The 17,398-nt window shown below is 48.2% G+C and overlaps 1 protein-coding gene across 1 annotated transcript in view; it reads right to left on the bottom strand.

Annotated features, from left to right (window-relative positions):
* The window catches only part of IL6R (interleukin 6 receptor), a 29,870-nt gene that overhangs the window by 12,072 nt on the left and 400 nt on the right, over positions 1-17,398 (bottom strand). Inside the window, exons 2-3 of the mRNA XM_082202326.1 lie at positions 2,750-3,001; positions 692-815 (exon numbers count right to left, since the gene is read on the bottom strand). Coding sequence (XP_082058452.1) covers positions 692-815; positions 2,750-3,001 — 376 coding nt within the window. The remainder of the gene's footprint in view (positions 1-691; positions 816-2,749; positions 3,002-17,398) is intronic.

Here is a 17,398-nt window from a genome sequence, read left to right as displayed (position 1 = left end):
GTCTATTGATCCCTGTGCCACCACTTTATTTCTCGCTGCCACCACCCAGGCCCTGCCTGGGACAATACTGAGTCCAGTCAGGGTTAAAATGGAACATAAACTTCTGTTTATTTATTGCAGTTTAACAAGCGTGTGGTTTCATAAACGGTATCGGTCCATTGCAATCATGGGGTGCCTATCCAGACCTATAACTTCCGCTACCTGCTCTCACTCACTAAACCACCTCTCAGATATTTGCTTGTCTTCCTAGCCCCTAACTGTTCCTGACTCAGCTTATTTCGCTACACTAACTCAACCTACCCACAGACTCTATCCCAATTCACTCCCACTCCAACCAACCAACCAACCAACCACCCAACTCCCAACAAACGCCTCCCTGAGCTGGTTTTATAGTCCCTCTGACTCCACCCCCCTGGGTTCTGATTGGGTAACCTGTTTAACTATTTCACCTCCAGCACTCTCATATGTTAACATCACACAGTCTCTCTGCTGATATCTAGTAGGGTAAATTAGCATTGGAATACCGAAAAATTCCCATCAGGAATTACTTATCAGCGCAAACCGATGTGGAAATATAGAAAAGCGAACTCACGATCGGGATGGGAATGACAGGGTTGCCCATTGCTAACCCAACAACCCCGACATCCCTCATATCATATCCGCTCCCATGGTTTTCCCAGCCTCCACTCACTTTTTCTGCACCCACATCCTGGCTTTGGTGTGGGTGGACATCCCACGAGGCGTCTTCCACTCACAGAAAATGTCCTTGGCTAAGCTCTTTCGGAAGCAAGTGAAGTTTGGTGCCTCTGGCGGTTCTGAAAAGGGGGAAGAGACTGTTACATGGGGGCAGGATAGGCAGCCTTCCGCATATGCTCAGGAACTCCAGTGCTGGCTAGTTACCGTATTTTTTGCTCTATAACACGCACCTGACCATAACACGCAAGGAAAACAAGAAAAAAATATTCTAAACAAAATAGTGGATATATGATTTTTGTGGTTCATGCTGTGGCCACAGACATGTGATCTGACAGTGAGTTTGGAGTAGCCCAATGCAAAAAATCCTGAGGATCCATGTGGATCCATTTTAATCATTATGCTTTGTAACCACAGAGGAGGGAAGGAAGGGGAACCATGGATCCTCTGCTCACGACGGCAGCAGATCCCCCCCGCCACCCATAGGCATTCGCTCCATAACACGCACAGACATTCCCCCTTACTTTCTAGGAGGAAAAAAGTGAGTGTTATGGTGCAAAAAATACGGTAGTTCAGTTTAACAAAGTTCACCGGATTCCCTCTGTATATGCAAAGGTCTGACTTGTTTCGTTCCTCATTTCACTTGCATGCGCCACCTTCTCAAAGCTAAAACCATGCGCAAGGCTGCTTAACCTATGGGATTTATTTTTTATTTTTACAAAATGACAAAAGCATTCCTAAAGAACAAACCAACCATCAAAAAGTGTGCAGCCCAACAATTTGCACATGAATTACAGTAAGATCCAAGATAAAGAGATGAAATAAAGTGTATCAATAAAAAGGGGGGGGGAACGGTCAAAAACGGCTGCAGATTCTCCTTCATCAGAGATTTTTCAAGCAGAGGTTGGATGGCCACCCGTCAGGGATGCTTTAGCCGCACGGGGTGGGTCTAGATGACCCTCAGGGTCCCTTTCGATTCTGCAATTTTATGATTCTATAATACCCCAGCCCAAGAGTGTGTTCAGCAGCCTCAGCTTTTGCAGCTGGGGTCCCAATTTGTCTATATAGCAGCTTTATTCTCTATAATGATGAAACTCACAGGTAGAGAACACTTTTAAAATTATTATTATTATTATTATCATTATTATCATTATTATTATTATTAATACCCTGCCCATCCAACTGGGTTGCCCCAGCCACTCTGGACAGCTTCCAACAAATATAAAAGCATAATACATATTTTCTTATTTGTTTATATATAATATAAGATATAATTATTATATGGAAATTGAATCTTTGGAAGAGTCCATTAAAAAAAAAAAAGCTTCTATTTATACTTTTCAAATTTATACATTTCATTAATTTTACAATCATTTTAACATTGCAGTGTTTGACTTCCTTCCCCTTCTTTCTGCAGTTCCTTAAATTTATTTTTAAAATATCTCCTGCATATCCAAATTAATTTAATTTGCTCGTTTAATTACCTACTTTGAATTAAATGATCCACTCTTATGAAACTGCAGGTTATTACAATAATCCTGCCAATGTTTCTTTCTGTTTGCAATTTATCTGTAAATTACACACACACACACACACACACACACACACACACACACACACACTTTCTTATCCCTTTGGAGTTATGCTGTATCTCTGTAATTCTCTTTCCAGGCTGTGGCGTTTTACGGTTTAAATGTCTGGTTCTTATTTTATTTCTCTTTGTTATGTTGCGCTATTTATTATTATCATTATCATTAGTTAACAAATCATATATCCCCTAAAACATCCGAGCCACACCAGGAAGCATCTCCCATCCTTCCCAGGCGAACAGAACACGAATAACAAGTGATTATACCGTTGCCCGAGGAGGGTGCAATGGGGGAGGGGCGGAGGAGGGGGCGTGCTCTGGAGAGAGGGGGCGTGGTCACGAGGAATCCCGAGGGCCAAGTGGAGAGGTTTGGTGGGCCACATTGGGCCTGAGATCCCCCTGTCCTGGCTCAGGCCCTGGGAAATCCATTCCAAGGAAGAGGGAGGGCAGTAAAAGTGTCTCCCTCACCTTCTACCATCAGGCGCAGGGAGCAAAGGAGTCGGTGGCTGTCGGTGTAGCAAGCGTAGCGGCCGGAGTCACTGAAATACACCGACGGCAGGAAGAGGCTGGGTCCGGGGATCACCTGCCTGCCGGTGGATGCGCTCAGGTTCCTTCCATTGAACATCCAGTGCACCTGAGTGATGTTCTCTAGCTCCCCCTCCAGGCAGGGCAGGGTGACGTTCATCCCTGGCTGAACCAGAATCGTATTGGGAGACACAGCTGGGGGTGGAAATAATGAGGAAAGAAGAGGGAAAAAATGGTCGTCAGGTTATTTCTCCAGAGTGGTTTATCCTCTCTTCCCTGAGCTGAACCAAATACAGTGGTGCCCCGCAAGATGAATGCCTCGCAAGACGGAAAACACGCTAGTCGAAAGAGTTTTCCATTTTGGAGGTGCTTCGCAAAACGAATTTCCTATGGGCTTGCTTCGCAAGACGACAATGTCTTGCGAGTTCCTGCTGGTTTTTTCCCCTCCCCCCACCCTTTTTCTAAGCCGCTAAGCCGCTTATCAGCTGATCCGATCAGCAGATAAGCCGCTAAAAACCGCTAATAGCGCTAATCTGCTAATCCGTCAATGGGCTTGCTTTGCAAGACGAAAAAACCGCTAGACGAAGAGAATCACAGAACGGATTCTTTTCGTCTTGCGAGGCACCACTGTAGAGTAATACCTCGGGTTACAGACGCTTCAGGTTGCGCGTTTTTGGGTTACGGGCCGCCGAAACCTGGAAGTACTGGAACAGGTTACTTCCGGGTTTCGGCAGCCGTGCATGTGCAGAAGCACTAAATCGCACTTTGCGCATGTGCAGAAGTGCCGAATCGCAAGCCGCGCGTGCGCAGACGCACTGCTGCGGGTTGTGAACGCTGCGGGTTGCGAACGTGCACCCCACACGAATCACGTTCTCAACCCAAGCGTCCACTGTATACAGAAATCATAGAATCGTAGGGCTAGAAGGGACCCTGAGGGTGGTCTAGTTCATGAATATGCAGCTGTCACACACAGGGATGGAAAACCAGGTGCAAGCTAGCAAAATGAATTTCAATAGGGACAAATGTTCAGATTCTCACAGCGCATGGCTGAACTATGGAACTCTCTGCCACAAGAGCCAATGATGGAGAGTTGCCAGTGTGCTCAGGTCCTGTTTGAAGGTTTCCTATTGAGGCATCCGGTTAGCCGCCGTGAGAGAAGGATGCTGAACTGATTGGGCCTTTATTAAGTCCAACCCATCAGGGCTCTGAACCTCTGCTCCTTGGAATCACGAGTGGGGAAATGATAATATAATAATAATAATTTATTACTTATATCCTGCCCGTCTGGCTGAGTTTTCCCAGCCACTCTGGGTGGCTCCCAATCAAGTGTTAAAAACAGTACAGCGTTAAAAGTGCTATAGGCCAGGATATTAATAGGCAAGATATTAATAGGCAATAGGATATTGTCAGGGGATGATTAGCTGCTTGTGCTTAAAATAGTGCCCCTTCAGAGTTTGTGCGGCCCCACAAACCTCTGTGTGTGACAGAGCTCCTCAGACATGTCTGCTCTAGTCACTAGTAGTGTCTGACAGTGGCTGCCTGCGGAAGCGCTTCCAGCAAAGAAGTTCCTTAACGGAAACGCGTCTCCTGGACTCACGACGTGGCAGCTTCCGGCGAAGCATGGGTCTCCCTGCAGTTGCTTCTGACACCTCCCCGCTATTTTCGCTGGAAGTGTCTCTCACCCCTTTCTCTCCCCTGCTGTTTCCTGCCTGGGCTGCTGCGTCTCTCTCAGCATTACTGAGATCCTCCTCCAGAGACCCCTCGCTCCCCCTCCTTGTCCCTGCTTTAGCTGCTGACTCTCTCCCAGTCTCTGGGAGCCCGACCACCTCCCTTTCCTCTGATGTCAGTTCCCTGACATCCACCTCCCCTCCAGGGCCCCCTTCTCCCCCGCCCCTACTCTCTCCTCTGGGCGGTGAGGAGCTGAAACCCCGAAAAGAATCCTCTTCATCTTCAGACGTCTCGAACATTTCCCTCCATCGGTCTTCGTTCCGACTCGCTGAATCCTCCTCCACCTCGGAATCAGAGAACCCCTCCAACTCTTCTTCTTCGTCGGTGGTGGCGAAGTATTCCCTCCGGAACCTCGCCACTGGCTGGGGTTTACGAGGGAATCTCTGATGAAAAGTTTCAATCAAAACCTCGTCATCTACATCCTCTGCCCTGACCCAGGTGTTTTCCGACTCCGGCTCCCCTTCCCACATTACCAAATACTCTACTTGCTCTCCCTTCCACCTGGAATCGAGAATCTCCGCTACATGGTAGCTGTGTTCTTTTTCCTCCATTGCTGGTCCCCTATTGACCCTCCTCTCTCTGTCCCCTATATACGGTGACAGCAACGACCTGTGGAACACTGGGTGCAACTTCATGTGGTTCGGTAACCGGAGTCTGAAAGCCACTGGGTTGACCTGTTGCGTGACTTCAAATGGGCCCAGTCTTTTGGGTCTTAACTTCTTACAACCTCCTTTAAATGGTAACCCTTGGGTGGACAGCCACACCTGGTCCCCCACCCTAATGCTTTCCCCTTCCCTTCTGGTTTTGTCTGCCTGCCTCTTATATTCCTCCTTCGCCCTGTTTAAATTAAGTTGGAGCTGGCGATGGATCGCTTCCATTTCTTCAACGAACTGTTCTGCGGCTGGAACGCTCCAGTTCTCCCCTTCCCCCCCTGGGAAGGCTCGGGGATGACACCCGTGATTAGCCAAAAAAGGGCTCATCCCCGTGGACACGTTCTCTGCATTGTTGTAGGCAAATTCTGCCAACGCCAGCTTCTCCACCCAATCATTCTCTCTGTCATTCACATAACACCTCAAATATTGCTGGAGGACACCATTAGCTCTTTCCGCCTGCCCGTTGGTTTCTGGATGACGGGCAGTAGAGAAATTCACCTCTACATGCAATAAGCTCATGAGCTTCCTCCAGAACCTGGAAGTAAATTGTTTCCCTCGGTCAGAAACCACCCTCAAGGGGGCGCCATGCAGCCTAAACACATTTTCCACAAACAATTTAGCGGTTTCTTCCGCTGTGACCGCATGTGAGCAGGCTATAAAGTGGGCCATCTTGGTTAACAGGTCTACCACAACCATGATGGCTGTTTTCCCTTTGGACCTGGGCAGATCAGTCATGAAATCTATTGCCACTGCCTCCCATGGCCTTTCCGGCGTGGGTAGTGGTTCTAATAAACCTGCCGGTGCCCGCCTCTCCCCCTTGGCTCGTTGGCATCGGTCACACCCTCTCACATATTCCCGCACATCTTCCCTGACCTTGGGCCACCAGAATTCCCTGGTAACCAGCCACATGGTTTTGTGTTGCCCAAAATGCCCTGCTGTGGGGCTATCGTGCAGTTGCTTGAGTACCTTTTCCCTCAATTCCCCTTCAGGTATGTATAACGCTCCCTTGTAGTACAACGCCCCATCTCTCTCCTCAAAACCCCCGGGTTTGTCTCCCTCCCTCCTGAGACCCCTGAGTTTGTCCTGGGCGTATTCATCCTGCACCGTTCCCTCTACCAGTTCCCTTTGCCCCACCAATGCCGCCCCACACACCCAGCGGTCCTCGGGAATGACATGGGTCTCTTCGGGTGCACCCTCTCCCTCCAAATATTCAGGTTTGCGTGAGAGAGCGTCCGCCCTAACGTTCTCCGGGCCTGGTACGTAACAAATCTCAAAGTTAAATTTGGAGAACTCCTGGGCCCATCTCAACTGCCGTTGGTTGAGCACTCGCGCAGTTCTCCAATACTCTAGATTCTTATGGTCCGTGCACACTTGCACCTTCTGTTGTGCACCAATTAGCAGGTGCCTCCATCTCCGGAAGGCCTCATGAATCGCAAGAAGTTCCCGGTCGTACACCGTGTAGTTCCTCTCAGATTTGTTCAGCTTTCGCGAAAAGAAGGCACACGGTCGCCACTCTGACCCCTCCTTCCCCGGCTGCAGAAGAAGCACCGCCCCTATGGCTCTGTCAGAAGCGTCTGTTTCGACCCTCAGCTTTTTTTGTAAATCCACATGTAGAAGTTGTTCATCAGAGGCGAAGGCCCTTTTCAGTTCCTCAAACGCTCGCTCCGCCTCCCCCGTCCAAACAAACTTCTTTTTACTGCTGAGACAGTCCGTGATGGGCGCCGTCAGGTGGGCGAAGTTTCGGATGAACTTACGATAAAAGTTTCCAAACCCTAGGAACCTCTGCACATCCTTCTTGGTCTTGGGTGTTTTCCATTCCAGCACCGCTTGAACCTTGCCGGGGTCCATGGCCAACCCCTTGTCTGACAAGCGGTACCCCAGGAATTCCACCTCCTTGGTATGAAACTGACACTTCTCCAGTTTCACCCACAGTCTGTTGGCTTGCAGCCTGCTCAACACTTCTCTGACGTCTCTCACATGTTGCTCCTCATTCTCCGAATACACCAACACGTCATCTAAGAAGGCCACGCAATTCTTGTAGAGCAAAGGCCCCAGTACGTGGTTCATGAAGGCTTGAAAACACGCGGAGCCTGTTTGTAATCCAAAAGGCATAACGAGGTATTCAAATGCCCCCAAAGGGGTGAACATGGTGGTCTTCCATTCATCCCCTTTCCTTATACGTATCAGGTTGTACGCCCCCCTTAGGTCCAGCTTTGTAAAAATCTTTCCTTTTCGCACCCTGGTCAAAATATCATCAATCCTGGGCATAGGAAAAGCCGCCGGCTCTGTCACTGCATTTAGGCGCCGAAAGTCACATACCAGCCTCGGCTTGTCCGTGTTTTTTTTATCCACAAAAAACACTGGGCTACCCCCCGCTGCCTTGGACTCTCTGATGAAGCCTCTCTTCAGGTTCTTGTCAATGAACGCTCGCAACTCCTGCATTTCCCTGTCTGACATGGCATACAACTTGCCTACAGGAAGCTGTGCTCCAGGGAGTAAATTGATCTGGCAATCAAAGGGCCTATGCGGGGGTAGTTGGTCAGCTTCCTTCTCGCTGAACACGTCGCTGAGATCAGCATACTGTGGTGGCACCTTCCCCTTCCCCATTACTTCAGTCCCTGCTAGGGTGGCTTGGGCCCCTGCTGACCCCTTTTCCCCCCTGCAGTGTTCTAAGCAATGTGCTGAACCGAAGGAAACCACTCTTTGATGCCAGCCCACCAGCGGATCATGTAAGGCTAGCCAGCTCATTCCCAAAATAATGGGAGCGCCTCCCAAGGTGGCCACATTAAACGCTATCAGTTCTGTGTGCCTTGCCACCCTCATTATCATTGGGACGGTCTGCAAGCTAACTCCTCCTCCCAACAGTTCCCTGCCATCGATCGTGGTCACCTGCAGGGGGTTGCTTAAAGGGATAGTCTGTATCTGATGTTCAGCAGCAAACTCCTTGCTCATAAAATTGCAGGAGCTGCCTGAGTCCAACAGCGCCTTTATTTTTAGGGGGTGTCCATTTTGCAGCTCTAGCGACACTTCAATCACTAGAGCAGGTCGAGGAGCTTCTGGCACGGGCACTTTCACTGCTCTTTGGCCTGGCTGCAGTGCCCTGACGTTGGCAACCAGGCGTTGGCTTTTACCTGCTCCGTTTCTCCCTGCTCTTCCCCCTCAACTGCTCCCACCATCCCTTGCCATTCCTTCCTCTGGGGGCAGACTCTGGCAAAGTGGCCTGGCTGTTGGCAGAGATAGCATTTCCGGGCTCCCTTTCCCTCCTTCTTCGCCCCCTCACTGGGCTTTGAAACTGCGCGCGCGCGGGCTGTTCCGATTTCCATCGGCTCTGCCGGCGGGAAAGCTGGCTCAGGAATGTCTGGAATGCGTAACTCCTTCCAACGTTCCCCTCTCCCTTCCCGCCTCTCCAAGGCTCTTGCCTCCTGGCGCGCTCCAATGGTCAGCGCAGATTTGGTCAGCTGATCCATAGACACCGCCCTGGGGCTCCTGGCCAGCTCGTTTTTCACAGCTGAAGAAAGACCTTCTTCAAATAGCATCTGAATGGGTGCTGCCGATAAATCCCACCCCAATCTGTGAATCAGCATGGTAAATTCAGTCCAGTACTCACGGACAGATCTGCTTCCCTGCTTGCAAGCCATTAGCTGTCTGCGCACCACCCCTTCCTCAATATCGCTGGAAAACATGATATCCATTGCACGAAAGAATTTCATAGTGTCCTTTAGGATATCGTTGTGCGTTGCCATCAGGGGTCGAACCCAGTCCCGCGCCCCCTTCTCAAGATGCCCAATTACGAAAGCAACTCGCGATTCCTCATCAGGGAACTCATCAAACTGCACATTCAGGGCATATTGCATCTCAGTCCTAAAGGCATGGTAATCCTTGGGGTCCCCCCCAAACTTCTGCACCAATCCTGGTACCTTTCTGGGGAACTGAGTGGTTCTCCCCTTTTTGTCAGCATCCTGAGCCCTTCTCTCCTCGAGCCTCGCCGTCTGCAGCGCAAGTTGGACCTCCAGAGCTTGATACCTTTCTTCCAAGCTTGGACCAGCTCCAACCCCTGCCTCTCCGGTTCCGGCTGGGTTGCTCATGATGCTTTCTCCTGCACAGGCAGCGTACAGAGACTGTCAGACTGCTGTCAGGGGATGATTAGCTGCTTGTGCTTAAAATAGTGCCCCTTCAGAGTTTGTGCGGCCCCACAAACCTCTGTGTGTGACAGAGCTCCTCAGACATGTCTGCTCTAGTCACTAGTAGTGTCTGACAGTGGCTGCCTGCGGAAGCACTTCCAGCAAAGAAGTTCCTTAACGGAAACGCGTCTCCTGGACTCACGACGTGGCAGCTTCCGGCGAAGCATGGGTCTCCCTGCAGTTGCTTCTGACACCTCCCCGCTATTTTCGCTGGAAGTGTCTCTCACCCCTTTCTCTCCCCTGCTGTTTCCTGCCTGGGCTGCTGCGTCTCTCTCAGCATTACTGAGATCCTCCTCCAGAGACCCCTCGCTCCCCCTCCTTGTCCCTGCTTTAGCTGCTGACTCTCTCCCAGTCTCTGGGAGCCCGACCACCTCCCTTTCCTCTGATGTCAGTTCCCTGACAGATATTAATAGGCAATATGATATTGATATTAATATTAATAGGCAAGATGTTAATAGGCAAGATGTTAAATTGTTCTTATATGCAACAATAGCGGCAAGAATATTGTTAGCCCAGAAATGGAAGCAAGAAGAAATCCCGACAAAAGAAGAATGGCAGACGAAATTAATGGACTATGCATAATTAGCTAAAATGAGAGGAAGGATTCAAAACCTGCCGGACCAGAGATTTACAGAAGATTGGAAGTATATGAATTACTTGAAGAGCAACTGTAATCAACAAATTACGCTAGTAGGACTACAAGAAGTTTGGTAAGGAGGAATATACGAAGTGTTACAAAGTAGAAAAAGATAGAGATAATTGGTTACGAGTTTGAAATGTCATAGGGAAAATAAGAAATGCATACTAAGAGATTAGATTGGAAAATTTTCAGACAGGACTGATGGAAGTCAAAAAATTGAATAAGGTGTAAAAGTATGTTTAATTACTGTTGAAAATGGTATGTTAAAAAACTAATAAAAATTATATTAGAAAAAAACGAGTAGGGAAAGTGTTGTTGCGCTCGTTTCCTGTTTACATCTTTAGACATTAGGTTGGCCACCGTGAGAACAGGACAGGGGCCTCGGATGGGCTGCTGGCCTGATACTGCAAGCTCTTCTTCCTATTTCTAAGCTGGGGAAAGGGGCAAGGCTAGCAGGCAGCTGGCGTCCTAAAGCAGAAGGTCTCCCAGGAGGATATGCTGCAACATTTTGTTGCAAACCCCACTTTCCCACACAGTTTACATAAACAAGCCAGGCAGATTACAGTAATTCATTCTGGCTGGTTGTTAACCTGTTTGTGTGTCGGGGGGGGGGCACAGTCACCTCCGCACTGCTTTGCCCACCCAGTAAATATTGACAAAAGCTACCTTCACCTTTCCAGGAGTGGTATCCTAGCAACAGGAAAGGACACGCTGTGCAGGGGGAAAGCACCCCCCCACCTTGCTCTATGGAGCCCCTCCAGTGGCGAAATCCACCACTTAGCATGAGTGGTACCCAGGGTACATCAGAGGCCCTCATCCACAGCATACAGTCCAAGCATATTTCACGCACATAGCTTCCCCAAAGGGATTTTGGGAAATGTAGTTAACTCTGCATGTACTCCATATAGCTAAAGCTATGGTTTTCCCAGTAGTGCTGTAGGGAAGTGAGAGCTGGACCATAAAGAAGGCTGGCTGCCGAAGAATTGATGCTTTTGAATTATGGTGCTGGAGGAGACTCTTGAGAGTCCCATGGACTGCAAGAAGATCAAACCTCTCCATTCTGAAGGAAATCAGCCCTGAGTGCTCACTGGAAGTACAGATCCGGAAGCTGAGGCGCCAAGACTTTGGCCACCTCGTGAGAAGAGAAGACTCCCTGGAAAAGACCCTGATGTTGGGAAAGATGGAGGGCACAAGGAGAAGGGGACGACAGAGGACGAGATGGTGGGACAGTGTTCTGGAAGCTACCAGCATGAGTTTGACCAAACTGCGGGAGGCAGTGGAAGACAGGAGTGCCTGGCGTGCTCTGGTCCAGGGGGTCACGAAGAGTCGGACACGACTAAACGACTAAACAACAACAAAGTTTACTCTGCACACAGCTACACTTCCCAGCCCATTAACAAACAACAGACTATCGCTGGAAGAATTGCAGCAGCTGCCAATCAGCTGTCGAGGTAAGTTCTACAGTAGGTGCCAGTCTTGGCAGATAAAGCCCTATGAAGCTCGGAACAAGGATACCTGAAATATTGTCTCATGTTGTTGTTGTTGTTGTTGTTGCCATATGTGACTGAATCACTAAAGGCAGTTGTGTGAGAGAAAGAGCGGCCTGGAATAATAATAATAATAATAATAATAATAATAATAATTTGTACCCTGCCCATCTGGCTGGGTCTCCCCAGCCACTCTGGGCAGCTTCCAAAAAAGATTGAAAATACAATAACCTATTAAACATTAAAAGCTTCCCTGCACAGGGCTGCCTTAAGATGTCTTCTAAATGTCAGGTAATTATTTATCTCTTTGACATCTGGTGGGAGGGCGTTCCACAGGGCAGGTGCCACTACCGAGAAGGCCCTCTGCCTGGTTCCCTGTAACTTGGCTTCTCACAGCGAGGGAACCGCCAGAAGGCCCTCGGCCCTGGACCTCAGCGTCTGGGCAGAACGATGGGGGTGAAGACGCTCCTTCAGGTATACTGGACCGAGCCTAACAACTCCCTTAACCAAATGACAGCTCTCAGGATTCTTTGGGGACGGCCAGGGTGGTGGGGGTGGAGAACCATGCCTACTTAAAGTGGTATGATACTGCTTTAAATGTATAGTGTGGACAGGCCTCTCCTCTCGGTCGGAGACCTGCGGGTTCCTTGCCCTTTCTTGCAGTCTCTCCTCCGTTGCTCTTGAGCTGAATTAATCTGCTTTTGGGAACCCAGCTGGGCTGTGGGGGGGGGGAGTGATTAGCATCTTGGGGGAAAGGTCATTTTGGGGGGGTGTATCTATCGCTGAGTGGGCAACATGGCCCGCACCCCCTCTGCCTTTCCCTGCTGCGTTGCCGAAACTCGGGACGCAACGAAATGTCAACAGCCCAAAGCAAACAGTCCGTTCACCTCCCTGGGCTGGCCTCTTGGCCCTTCCTGGTCCTCTGCCAAGAACAGTCGGTACTTGGCCACGGAAAGATCACGGCGCTCTGCTAATCCGGGAGCTTTCATCGCATGGATTCAGGGAAGAGGGACACGATGCCCACAACCAGGCTTAGGCCCAGACTATCTGAAAGATCGTATCCTCTCATACAGATCTGCCAGGGCTCTGAGATCTCTCAGTTCCATCACCCCCACAGTCCCAAATGGTGAGGACGTAGGACTGGGCCTTCTCAGTGGCTGCCCCCAAACTGTGGAACTCCTTTCCTCAGGAAGCTAGACTGGCTCCCTCCTTGCTGTCTCCCTGCCAGCAAGCAAATGCTGTTTTATTCCACTAGGACTCGTGAATGTGCTTTTAACAGTGCAGTCCCGTTTTCACTGCCCACATATTAATAAGATTTGGGTGGTTTTTTTTTAAAAAAAAATGCTTTAATTTTATTATTACGCTTTGATGATGATCTTTTATATGTTTGTAGCTTTTCCGTTTTTGACCTGTGTTGTTTTTAATTTGCCTAAGCCACCTTGAGTCCCAGTCTGGGGGAAAGGCGGTGTATAAATAAATATCTAGAGAGTGGCGCGGATAATGCCAAGGTTGCAGGTTCAATCCCCATAAGGGACAACTGCCTTGCAGGGGGTTGGACTAGATGACACTCAGTGTCCCTTCCAACTTTATGATTCTATGATGATCAGTATCAAACAGGTGTGGGGAGGCTCTGGCCCTCCAGGTGTGCCTAAACTACGACTCCCATCATCCCCTGCTATTAACAATGTTGGCCTTCTTTTAAAGCAAAAGCCTTTTTTTCAAAAAAAGAAAAAGGTTTTAAAGTTGTGCTGAACTGTTTGGACACCTCTTCTTATTTTAATAGATTTAGTTTTATTTCGTTTTAATTCTGTTATGGCTTAATACTTTTTAGACGAACATCTTCTACATGTTTTTATCCGTGTTGCTTTTAATTTGTGTAAGCGGCCTTGAGTAAATATAAGGATATATATATATAGGAATATAAGGAAGGATGTAAATAAAAATAACAGCAGCAGAAGCAGCAACAGCACAGTTTCCACAGTATGATTTGGGGCTTGATCCTGGCATACCGAATGGCATATTAGCTACAGAAAGACAACACAACTGCGGTTTCGTTATCGACATAGGAGGAAGAGCAGCCACACAGAAAGATTTTTTTTTTTAAGGTTTCTAAATCGAGCCTCCTGCCTTCTTCCTGCTGTTGGTTTTCTTTCTTCAGAACTTAAAAGATCTGGTTTGCATGCAGGAGGTCTATGGTTCGAATCCTGACACTTCCAGGTAGGACTAGGGAAAGACCTCTAAAACCCTAGAGATCTGCTACCAATCAATGTAGACGGAGAGAGATCATAGAATCATAGAGTTGGAAGAGACCACAAGGGCCATCGAGTCCAACCCCCTGCCAAGCAGGAAACACCATCAGAGCACTCCTGACATATGGTTGTCAAGCCTCTGGTTAAAGACCTCCAAAGCAGGAGACTCCACCACACTCCTTGGCAGCAAATTCCACTGTCAAACAGCTCTTACTGTCAGGAAGTTCTTCCTAATGTTTAGGTGGAATCTTCTTTCTTGTAGTTTGGATCCATTGCTCCGTGTCCGCTTCTCTGGAGCAGCAGAAAACAACCTTTCTCCCTCCTCTATGTGACATCCTTTTATATATTTGAACATGGCTATCATATCACCCCTTAACCTCCTCTTCTCCAGGCTAAACATGTCCAGCTCCCTTAGCCGTTCCTCATAAGGCATCGTTTCCAGGCCTTTGACCATTTTGGTTGCCCTCCTCTGGACACGTTCCAGTTTGTCAGTGTCCTTCTTGAACTGTGGTGCCCAGAACTGGACACAGTACTCCAGGTGAGGTCTGACCAGAGCAGAATACAGTGGCACTATTACTTCCCTTGATCTAGATGCTATACGCCTATTGATGCAGCCCAGAATTGCATTGGCTTTTTTGCATGGACCTATGATTTGATCATTTTTTTAAAAAATGGTTCATATCAATATAATAATGAGAATAAATAATAATAAATAATTCTCAAGAGCAGCAGGTCTGAACACATGTCATCTCTGGAAGCAGAGAAGGTCACTTTCCATTGACGACTGGAATATGGATGAGTCAGTTAAACTGGCAAATGTAATTAGTGCTGGAGAAAGTTGTTCAGCTGTCTGAACGGGTTAGGAGTCAGAAAACCCGTTGCTGGTTCTGCAGCAAATTGTTCTGAGATCCGCCTGCTTCCGCCTGTCCTTAATGTAGTTTCATTGTTCTATAGATAAGGCAGGCAAGGCAGCATACAACACACATCTCCCTCAAGAAAAGAATCTGGAGAACTGTAGTTTTAAGGCGCTGCGAATTGTAGGATTGTCAGAGGCAATCTACGGTTCCCGGGGTTCTGCAGGGGATGCTATGTGGTTTAGATATTTGCTGCGCCCGCAACCACAGATAAGATAGCCCTTATCTTCCTCTATCCTGCTGCAACCACCATTCGGAGCCGGCGGCGCGATCATTCAAGAATCTCAAACCACTTCTCCCCTCCAGCCTATTCTCACAGACCGAAAACTCAGAGGTGTGTGGCCTTCCCAAAGGTGAGACCCAGACTCCATTCCCACAACTGGGAAGGGGAGCCAGGATCACACTTCAAAACGACCTTGACAGATTAGAGAACTGGGCAAAAACAAACAAGATGAATTTTAACAGGGAGAAATGTAAAGTATTGCACTTGGGCAAAAAAAATGAGAGGCACAAATACAAGATGGGGGACACCTGGCTTGAGAGCAGTACATGTGAAAAGGATCTAGGAGTCTTGGTTTACCACAAACTTGACATGAGCCAACAGTGTGACGCGGCATCTAAAAAAGCCAATGCAATTCTGGGCTGCATCAATAGGAGTATAGCATCTAGATCAAGGGAGGTAATAGTGCCGCTGTATTCTGCTCTTGTCAGACCTCACCTGGAGTACTGTGTCCAGTTCTGGGCACCACAGTTCAAGAAGGACACTGACAAACTGGAACGTGTCCAGAGGAGGGCAACCAAAATGGTCAAAGGCCTGGAAACGATGCCTTATGAGGAACGGCTAAGGGAGCTGGGCATGTTTAGCCTGGAGAAGAGGAGGTTAAGGGGTGATATGATAGCCATGTTCACATATATAAAAGGATGTCACATAGAGGAGGGAGAAAGGTTGTTTTCTGCTGCTCCAGAGAAGCGGACACAGAGCAATGGATCCAAACTACAAGAAAGAAGATTCCACCTAAACATTAGGAAGAACTTCCTGACAGTGAGAGCTGTTCGACAGTGGAATTTGCTGCCAAGGATTGTGGTGGAGTCTCCTACTTTGGAGGTCTTTAAGCAGAGGCTTGACAACCATATGTCAGGAGTGCTCTGATGGTGTTTCCTGCTTGGCAGGGGGTTGGACTCGATGGCCCTTGTGGTCTCTTCCAACTCTATGATTCTATGATTCCTGACCCACTGCATTCCACTCTCCCTGTGCCACTTCCTGCTGCTCTCAAGCACTAACCACTAAGCGCCACATCTGTGCCGTCTCCTCCATCCAGACCCCTAAACGCCAGCCCCTTCCACAAGGCGCAATGACAAGTTATGGGAAGAAAAAGAAAATAGAGAACCAACAATTCAGTTTCTCCAAACTTTTGAGGGGTGGGTGCACACACAATTTGCGCGCGCGCAATTTGCCAGATTAAACGTGCCAAACTGAAATTGCGGAGGCTTCACCTTTCCATTCACTGCCTTATTATCCCAATAAATCTCCACCGACAGAAAGCCCTTTGAAGGAGCGTGGTACAGTGGTTAGAGCAGCGATGGGGGCTGGGGGGCTGGGGGCACCTTCCATATATACCCAGGCTGCAACTCAACTCATATGTAAGAAATCAATATTTGAGCATCGCAGCATCTGAACGTTGAAACTCCCTGCCTATTGATGTTACCCTTTTGCTTTACTCTTTTCTGCACCTGCTATGAACATTTTTGTTTTAGTCAAGCCTGTCTAGAAATGATGCGTGAGTTTGAATCTTGTTTTTAGCTTATCGGTGGCTTTAACAATTTGTTGAATATTTCTGGATTTTTGGGCTCTTTTTAACTGGCTGTTTTTAAGACGAAACTTGACCCCCGGGTAAAAGTGTCCTGAGGCACTTCCTTTAAAATTTCATTCTGTCAGCTTAGCCTGCATACTTCCTTGCTGTGAGGGTCAAACGATGGGAGAAGCAACAGAAAGATCGATCATAATAAATTTAATTAAGTTCATCCTGACAGGGCAGACAATCCCTTGCTCTTAAGAAGAAACATACCCCCAGTTCGTGTTTCCCTAAAATGCCACTTTCTCTCAGCCTAACCTACCTACAGGGCTTTTGTGAGGATTAAATGAGAAATAAATCTAATAAATAAATTTAATACATTTCCTCCTTACAGGAGGAGTTGTTTGAAACGTGCCCCCAGGATAAAAAAGGGAGACCCCCCCCCTAATTTTTCATTCTCTCATCCTAACCAACCTACAGGGTTGTTGTGAGGATTAAATGAAAGGAGAAATAAATCTAATAAATAAATTTAATACATTTCCTCCTTACAGGAGGAGTTGTTTGAAACGTGCCCCCAGGATAAAAAAGGGAGGACCCCCCCCCCTAATTTTTCATTCTCTCAGCCTATCCTCTCCCTCACAGGGTTGTTGATAGGATCAAACGAAAGGAAACACAGGGAAAAAAAGCTTTAAAAATTCATCCTTACAGGGCAAGCACGTCTCGTTCGAAACATGCCTCCACGATTTATTTTTAAAGGAGATTTCCCTTTATTTTTCCCCCTTCTCTCTCAGCCTAACCAACCTCACGGGGCTGTTGTGAGGCTCAAAGGGGACAGATCGCAGGGCGCAATCCTTGAAAAAAGCGCATTTTTGCAGGGCAAAGGACTGGGGGACTCAGTGGCGTAGCGTGGGTTGTCAGCACCCGGGGCAAGGCAAGTAATTTGCGCC

The sequence above is a fragment of the Podarcis vaucheri genome (assembly GCF_965113315.1).
Source record: "Podarcis vaucheri genome assembly, chromosome: 16".
NCBI classification, from domain to species: Eukaryota; Metazoa; Chordata; class Lepidosauria; order Squamata; family Lacertidae; genus Podarcis; species Podarcis vaucheri.
The sequence above is the reverse complement of the archived record's forward strand: the minus strand, read 5'-3'. Positions and strand labels throughout refer to the sequence as shown.